The sequence below is a fragment of the Lepeophtheirus salmonis genome, chromosome Z (genome assembly GCF_016086655.4).
Source record: "Lepeophtheirus salmonis chromosome Z, UVic_Lsal_1.4, whole genome shotgun sequence".
Lineage (NCBI taxonomy): Eukaryota > Metazoa > Arthropoda > Copepoda > Siphonostomatoida > Caligidae > Lepeophtheirus > Lepeophtheirus salmonis.
In genome coordinates, this window is record NC_092584.1 from 8,554,657 (window position 1) to 8,563,607 (window position 8,951).

General features: G+C 32.6%; 2 protein-coding genes across 3 annotated transcripts; both read right to left on the reverse strand.

Annotated features, from left to right (window-relative positions):
* Nucleotides 1-3,738: 3,738 nt before the first annotated feature.
* Nucleotides 3,739-5,413, reverse strand: LOC121130096 (probable cytosolic Fe-S cluster assembly factor GL21135). Its single transcript, XM_040725810.2, has 2 exons — nucleotides 5,072-5,413; nucleotides 3,739-4,981 (listed from the first exon to the last, which is right to left on the reverse strand). Exons 1-2 carry the CDS (start codon nucleotides 5,320-5,322, stop codon nucleotides 3,892-3,894), a joined length of 1,341 nt encoding a protein of 446 aa, XP_040581744.1. The 5' UTR covers nucleotides 5,323-5,413; the 3' UTR covers nucleotides 3,739-3,891.
* A 373-nt stretch (nucleotides 5,414-5,786) lies between these two features.
* Nucleotides 5,787-8,080, reverse strand: MFS18 (major facilitator superfamily transporter 18). 2 transcript variants are annotated; one of them, XM_071893651.1, is made up of 5 exons: nucleotides 7,409-7,853; nucleotides 6,762-7,254; nucleotides 6,424-6,686; nucleotides 6,197-6,358; nucleotides 5,787-6,138 (listed from the first exon to the last, which is right to left on the reverse strand). In XM_071893651.1, exons 2-5 carry the CDS (start codon nucleotides 7,181-7,183, stop codon nucleotides 5,996-5,998), a joined length of 990 nt encoding a protein of 329 aa, XP_071749752.1. In that variant the 5' UTR covers nucleotides 7,184-7,254; nucleotides 7,409-7,853; the 3' UTR covers nucleotides 5,787-5,995. The 2 variants fall into 2 exon arrangements, with proteins under 2 accessions (XP_071749752.1, XP_071749751.1); XM_071893650.1 differs by having other exon boundaries at nucleotides 6,762-8,080.
* Nucleotides 8,081-8,951: the final 871 nt, after the last annotated feature.

Sequence of the window (8,951 nt, forward strand, 5' to 3'; positions counted from 1 at the left end):
TGGCAGGTGAAAAAAAGGAAAACTGTCTAGTTGGAAAAAATGGCTAAATTAGTTTAACCTGATAATTTAAGGAAATGTGAAGAGCTGGGATAAATGGCTAGATACTTTCACGGGATATGTGGAGGAAAAATGTGGGGAGAAAAAAAGGAAAAGTGCCGAGGTGGAACAAAGGGCTAGATCTGTTTAGCCTGATATCTGAAGGAAATGTGTCTAGCTGTAATAAATGGCTAGATTATGTCAAGGGATATGTGGAGGAAAAATGGCAGGAGAAAAAGAGGAAATGTGTATAGCTACAAAAAATGGCTAAATTTGTTCAATCTGATATCCCAAGAAAACAGAAAATTATCTAGGTTTGAGAAGTGGCTAGATTCGTTTAAAGTGATATTTCTAGGGGTAAATGCCTGGAGTAAAATGGCGGAAGAAAAAAGAAAGGAAATGTGTATAGCTGAAAAAATGGCTATATTCGCTTAACCTGATGTGTGAAGAAAACAAATGTGGGAAAAATGATTAGATTCGTTTATAGTGATATCCCGTGGGAAATAATGGCAGGAGATAAAAAGAGAAAACTATTTGTGCTTGAAAAATGGATTAGATTTGTTTCACATGATATCTGAAGAAAACTTAGAAAATAATCGAAGAGGAAAAATAGCTAGATTCATTTACGATGTCTCGAAAAAAATGGCATGAAAAAAAAGGAAAAGTGTGTATTTGGAAAAATGGCTATATTTGTTTAAACTAATATAAGAAGGAAAAAATAGCGGGAAAAATAAGAAAGGAAATGTGCTTAGTTGTAAAAAATGGCTAGGTTCGTTTTAATTGATACCTCGAGGGAAAAAATAACGGGAAAATAAGAAAGGAAATGTGTCTAGGTAGAAAAAATGGGTAGGTTCTTTAAAAAAATTACCTTTGGAATAAATGGTATCAGAAAAAAAGGAAAAGTGTCTAGGTGGGAAAAATGGCTAAATTCGTATAAACTAATATCCTTTAAATATCCACTAAAATGCAAGAAGAAAAAAAAAGGAAATAGTTTTAGCTTGAAAAATGTCTGGATTCCTTTAATAAAATATCTGTTGGAAAAAATGGCGGAGGACAAAATGACGGAAAAAAATTAAAAGCAAATTTGTCTAGATAGAAAAAATAGCTGGATTCGTTTAAAGTAATAACTATAAAGCTATTACCAATATAATATAAAATTGCAGAAGAAAAATAAATGTTTCTAAGTAGAAAAATGGATAGATTTCTTAAACCTGAAGCATGTATGATAAAATGGTAGCAGAATAAATGCTCTAGAAAGAAAATGTGTTTAGCTGGAAAAAATGGGTAGATTCGTTTAAAGTAATATCTATAGAGTTATTACCAATATTCTCTATGGTAATATCTCTAGGAAAAAATTGCAGAAGAAAAATGAAAATAAATGTTTCTAAGTAGAAAAATAGATATTAATTATTTAACCTGAAATCTGTATCATTAAATGGCAGCAGAATAAATGCGCTAGAAAAAAGAAAGGAAATGTGCTTAGCTGGAAAAAATGGCTAGATTCGTTTAAAGTGATATCTCGATGAATAAATGGCTGGACAAGAAAAGATAAGTGTCTAGGTGGAAAAAATGGCTAGATTCGTTTAACTTGATATCTGAAGAAAGAAAAAGTATTGCAATAATAAAATCTTTTGTACTCCAGCGGTAAAACTTCCCTTACGTCCTAAGGTACTATGAAAGAGAAGAAGTTCGAGCAGGTACGAAGGCTCGTTGTATTTTTTGCTCTTTAACTACAGCGCCCTCTTGCTTCTTCCTTTTCCGATAAACCTTCGTGGTGAGTGGAGCGATCCTTTAATTTACTTGATATTTACACCACGAAAATACAATAACATGGGTTTCGAAGAGATTCATTACTCTCGTCCAAGAAAGTACGGACAAGGATCCCGCCAATGGTAAGTTTATAATTCTTTGATTCAATGACGTGGGCTCATTATTTCTTGCTTTATTTCAGCCGGGCATGCTCCAACAGACACGGACTTATCCGCAAATACAAGCTGGATATGTGCCGTCAATGCTTCCGTGAATACGCAAATGACATTGGATTCAAGAAACTTGATTAATATGTGTGTGTGTTTACGTCAATAAATTAATTCCTACGTAGAATCCCGAGTTTTTTCTCTTTTATTATGATAAAGGAAATAAGATTGCTATTGTTCTTAACGTTTGAAGGGATTGGGACTGGATCTTTCATTTAAACTCATTTGACTTTTTTCTAATGGGGCTTGCCCTTTCACTGCAATTTTTTATTTTATATCATTGAAACCCCTTTTTTTTAAATATTCAGCAGAGAGGCAACTATTTCATCTCAATATGGTACCCACAAATGAGTTACATATTATATAAATTGATATTCACGTTTAATTATATGTCCAACCCTAAAATGTATTTAAAATGAGCTACTAAATCGCTTATTTCCGTGTTGTGCATATGAATCAACTATTACAATGGAAAGAAAAAGATGTTAATCCCTAATTTTCTTTTACTTTTTCATACTTAATGTACAAATTAACCGTTTTTATTGATTTTCAGTAAATATTACTTTGAATTGGTTTAAATATTAGGGTTTATTATCGGCCTCAAGTAGTATTCAGTGCAGATATTTAGTTATATTTATTTATAAAGGCGTTTCATGGAGTTACATCAAAATTTGTTGGAAATTTGTCATTTTATGTAGTAAAAATAATAACTAAACTTCTTCAATTATGATGGAATTTATAACATTAACTTATAGGAGAATATGAGTAAAAGAGTAATAAATAATTTTGAGATCTACATTGAAGTAAGGGGTTGGAAGTTCCCTTATACCAGGGATCGGTAACCTTTTGGAGAGTATGGGCTAAACAGCTATCGCTGCAGACATGCTGGAAAACCATGTTATTGAATATATAACAGATTATCTGGGAGTTTAGAGACAACAAGGATTCAATATAATTTTAATTTAACTATAGGAATTATAATGAAGAAATGAAATAAAAACACATTTTAAAAGAAAAATCTATATTCTACTAAAAAAGGGAAAAGTAGGAAAAATACTTATTATTTAATGATACAATTGTTTCTGCTTATTTTATGATATTTTTTCTATGTCAAGTGAAATATTTGCCGATGGCAGGAGCAAAACTTTTATTTTCATAGGGTCGTTTAATGTTAATATGTCTATATTTAGATGATTGTCCATGATCAGATGGGGGAACGGTCAAAATTCACTCTCGGGAGATATGCCCCTGCGGGTTGCCGACCTCTGCTCTATACCTATCGTCTGTTATATTATAAATGACATACGAGTACATCAAAGGCACAACAAATAACCTCTAGGTGTATTTTGTATTAGTGTACCCGTTCGAAAGACATAATTTTATTCATGTATTATACTAGGGACCCCAAAGGGGACCAGCAGATTGAAACCAAATTACTAATACAAAAGCTCAAAAATTACATAAATCAAATAATAACCCTCTAAAAAAGACAATATGGTAGCCAATACACGACCTAAATGATTAAAAATATGTTTGATCCCATACGGGAGTTACCAGAAGAAAATGGGTTAATTGGTGTTTTTTTCTGGAGGGGGGGGAGACTGCACTATGACCCATTTTTGATGGAAGGTATTAATTAAGACATGATGGCCTGATATCAAAATATTTTCCGATTCCATATCCTTAAAAAAGTCATCCTATACTACATGTAATTACGTGAGAATAATCACTTGGATACTATTTTTATTAAGTTAAACTTTTCACATTTACTAATAAATACTTGTATCACTGAGAGGTCGAGATACATTTAAGGAATATTTATCTCACTACAACTTATAAAGGGAGTAAATGCCGAGTTTATTCAAAAAATTGAGTGGTTCTACCATTCAATAGTCAGACCGTTGGTTTCCTTAGGAATAGCGTGATAATTAGTGTAGAACAATGGCTTCAATTCAGAGTATAAGTCCTTGGGTAAAGAGTTATTATTAGATGAACGTGTCTTAGGTAGAGAATTGTACAATTCTTTGATTGTAGAAATAAAAACTTTATTATCAATGTCCTCAGGAACAGCTTGAGCCCCTCCATTTAAACATCCACTAGGACAGGCCATAATCTCAATGAAATCAAAGTCACATTTCTTTCGTTTCAACATTTGTACAATATTCTGTATATTACGAAAGCCATTTGCAACACCAAAGTGAATTTTTCGACCATTCTTCTCATACTTTAATTCCATGAAGTCCAAATTTTTTCTCATGTTATAGTCAAGTGAAGGGTCGTTATCATCAAATAATGATTTAATTGTATCTAAAAATATGCTCTCACAGAATCCCCCAGATCCGGAGCCATGATTTACTTCAAGCTCATTTGAGCAACTCTCGAATATTTTGTCAAATGCATAGGATTCAGGGATATCATGGAGAGAAAAGTTATCTGCAAGTATCATTTGTTCTAATTCCACAGATGTTGTTACTAAATCCACATCAGGAATATTATTCGAATCCATAAAATCCCTTCGAGATGCCTCAAGTTTCTTATCAAAGCATGGCATTACAGTTACATGACAGATGCGAGTTGATTCCGTATTGTAGATATTATTTGCACCCCATGACTTAACAAGAGCTCCCATGATTTGTTGAGGAGATTTGACTTTACTTATATAGGGGAGAATCCAATCCCCATGGGTTTTTTCCGCATAGCAAATCCATCCTGGACAAGAAGATGTAAGGATCGGCCCTTTATTTCCTTGAGATAAATGTAAAATAGTTTCTATACTTTGTTCTTGAAGTGCTATGTCCTCACATATTTTAAGATTATAGATATAGTCTACTCCCAGGGATTTAAAGTAGTTGATGATTACATTTGATGTTTGAGATAGTGACAATCCAAATTTATTAGATAATGAAATAAGCGATTGCGTGGATACGCTCACAATGAGTACATCGTAAACCTTCCCTTTTGACTGAAATCTGAAAAAAACCACAGAATATTACTTATAATTATAGACTATTATAATTCATAACACTTTTAATATTCAAAATCCATTATTCAATGCAAACCTTTTCCTCAATTCATCGCTACTCTGTGCTTCTACAAGGACGGACTCTGCAGTAGTCACACATCCGGCACATGCCAAGCAATCCGTTAGAGAAATTGTAGCTTTTTGTGGAGGTTTACTCTCTAAATCTTGGGCTGACTCAGACGAATTATTATTTGTAGAGTCCACAGGTTTGATACACGCCAAGGATGGAGTAATGAAATCATCAAGTCCTGTAAGCTGAATAGCTCCACTGAATCCTCTTGATTCCATCACTGGTATTATTATGTGATAGTACTCATCAATCCAAACACATGTACTGAGTAAACGAAGACTGACATTTTATATAATCAAAACATTGACATAATTGATAATAATCACGGAACTTTACTTTATAATCACCAAACTACACCTTCTTTTGTAAAATAATCTTTGAACTTGTATTAATGATTTTATTGATATATATTAATATTAAGTGCCAAATTCAGTTTTCAGTGAAATTTAAGGAATAAATACTAAGAAAGGACATAGTTATCAAAGATAAGAGGAAAATGCTCTATGAAAACACTCCATTGGCTACTAGTATGATATTTAATAATCTCAAATCATGGATTGTATACTTCGATATACTTTACAAGCAATTTCTTCCAAACTGAATTCTCTAGTGTGTATATTATTACTAAAAAGTTATTACAGTCTAGTATTGATATAAATATAATGGAGACGGAAACGATCAATAACAAAATCAGAAATTTTTATGTATTTCATACAAAATAAAACCAAATAATGAATATTGACTAAAATATCAAATACATGAGTCAACACACATTAATTATGTATATAATATAAAATTCTCACTTTTCAAAACTTTGATTGAAATATTATCATGATGAACAAATCCTAACGATAACAACTGAATATATTGTATTATATATATAACTACAGATTATAATATGGGTTTTGCACTCCCCATTGTGACGAAGGTAAAATAGCCAATAGAATTGACGAATGCTGTCAAGTTGTAGACTGCGGACCATGAGCCACTATATACTTCCAGTATATAACCAGCTATGTAGACTCCAATAAATCCTAAAGAGTATAAAATAAGTAGAGACTATTCATTCTTAAGGGTTTAAGATTAGTATACCAGGTAATGCTCCGGCACAATTTACTATCCCGAATACAGATCCGGTATGCTTTGGAGCTATATCTCCTGGATTATTGAGGATTGCAATACTATGATATCCAGCTCCAAAAAGACATAAACACAAACTTGCAAGAGCCACGTGGAAACTAATATCGAAATTACCTAAAAAGACAGTGGATTATTTTGTATTCTACTAAAATTATAAATTAAAATTAAACTCTGATTACCTATAATTAATAGACCGAATAGTTGAGTAACATAGCAGACCCCTTCTGTTATTTTACGAACATTACATTTTGATAACTTCTGTTCAAAGAGATAATTATTGAATCGATTTGCAGTAACTACTCCAACAATACAGAATAACCAGGGAAAAGTATTGTACAACCATGAGGATTCAGACGGAAAATTATCATGAAAATATGTTGGCAACCAGGATAAAAGAGTAAAAAAACAATTTGTCTGACATAAATGAGCAATCATACAAGCCCTAAAATAATACATCATATATTGTTAATCAAATCCTAATTATATTAAATGCCTTATGACAAGAAAAACGACGTACCATAATGAAGGACTTCGAAAGTAAATGAGCCATGGAACGTCATCGATAATTGATGATAATTTCGATCCAGAGCCGAGTCCTAAAATTACCCGCTTTACTTTTGTATTTTTCATACAATAATATTTTAGAAAAAGGGACCAACTAAGAACAAAAGCTCCTGAGACATAAAATACGAAGGAGTACCCATAATAAGTCAGTAATACTGAGCCAATACATCCCGTAAATAGTGTTCCAAAGGATGATCCAGAGCTCATTTTTCCAAAAAACGATGTGCGTCCACTAGGATGCACATTTCCACTAGAAATACTGGCCACAGATGGGAAAAAAACCCCTTGAGCGGCTCCAATCATGATTTGTACGATCACAAGGATATTGAATCCAACATAATGAGACATCCATAAAATAAATGGGAACCAGAACATTAAGAGTCCGTAAATAATAGAACTAAGAAGGATTACTTTCTCAGGTCCGAAACGATCCGCTAAATAGCCTCCTAAAAAATCATTGATCATGAATTGATAGTAGTTATATTTATTATTATTAGAAGTATGAAGGAAGACTGGAAAATATATGGTTATGAAGAAGCTCTAGTTCTCTATGAATCTTTATTTGATTAATTAAAAATAGTCAAATGATAATTGGAGCACCTTTGGAAATGATCTATGAAATCACTTTTCCGTTAACTTGTAGTTATTGTACAAGATTAACATTCACTATCAATTTATGATCAACGCGCTATGTCCCTAAAATCTGAGTCAAAGAGTATCCCCAGAAAAAACTAGAGAGAATAACTCCAGTTTGAGTTTTGCTCCAATTAAAATTAGACGTTAGGACGGGTGCAACAAGTGGAGTAGATGATCGAACAGCATAATTGCAAGCCGTTCCGAACAAAAGAGTCCAAAACCAGAGCTTGGACTCTCTAACATTCCAATAGGAATTCCCAGAGTCTTCTCCTTCATCATTCGATGGAATTTTTAGATAAATCACAGAGTCCTTCGAGTCCTTGGCTACCATCTGGATGAGGATCTCAACCGTGATACGTCATTCTTCCTTTCTCTTTCTATAAGCAGCTTCTTCTTCTCTCAGCTCTACAACTGAAGGTTCCTTCCTCTGCTTCTATGTGTGTAGTGTATTAAATATTACCTCTCATGATGATATGATAGTATAAATAAATTAAAAGCCTTATACAGAACACACTTTAAACGGAATATTCATTTCAGTGTTCCCCGTCATTTATCCAGGGCGCCAAGCCAGCAAAATGTTAAATGACATGGAGTTCTTCAAGTGTACATCTTTTTCTGATGTACACTTCTCTTTATGGAGGATTCTAGAGAAATATTATGCGGGAATACAAAATGAATATAGAATAAATAGACAAATTACACATAATTAATGTTATGTATTTAATTAGTTAATCATGATACAATTCCGAATAGTTTATTAAAACAAATAATCAGAATGTTCATAATTAACTCTTATAAAGGGATTAAAAGATTTCGAAAAAATGGGGAATTGTGATCATCGTTTCCTTCATAGTAGACTGGAATGGATTTCAGAATTCAATTACGATTCCAGTCTTTAAAATACATCTCATGAGCAATTTCTTCTTATTCTTCTATGAGAGTGGAGATATACCAAACTATCCAGCATTTCTCAAAGGGGTTGTTGCGGCATGCTGGGGTGCCACCAAAGAAATCTGTATTTTGACATCTAATTTTAAAAAATCTGACATTTCAAATATAAATATATTCTTTTTACACTAGCATGAACGCCCTATGTAAAAAATAGCTCATGGAAAGTTTAAAAGATTTTATTTATATTTATTTTGTGAATGTTAAAATTCTAAAACAATACGATCTACTGAGGTTAATAGAAATACTAGGTTAGACCATCATGGAATCGGCCTTGCTAGAATTTTCAATCTGATGTATTGTACCGACTGCTAGGCAGGATAAGCAGATTTTGACAAAAGGTCTATGAACTATTGCTAGAATTTTCAATTTGATATATAGTACCAACTGCTGGGGAAGGAAAACAGATTTAGACCAAACGCACAACCACTCATCATCTACTATGAAGTCAATATTAAAAGCGTGGTGGAAGTCAGACATCAGTCACTAATTGAGTTTATAGTAGATCTAAGGTTAATAGAAATTTCATATATTGATACTTCCACCACACTTTTAAAAA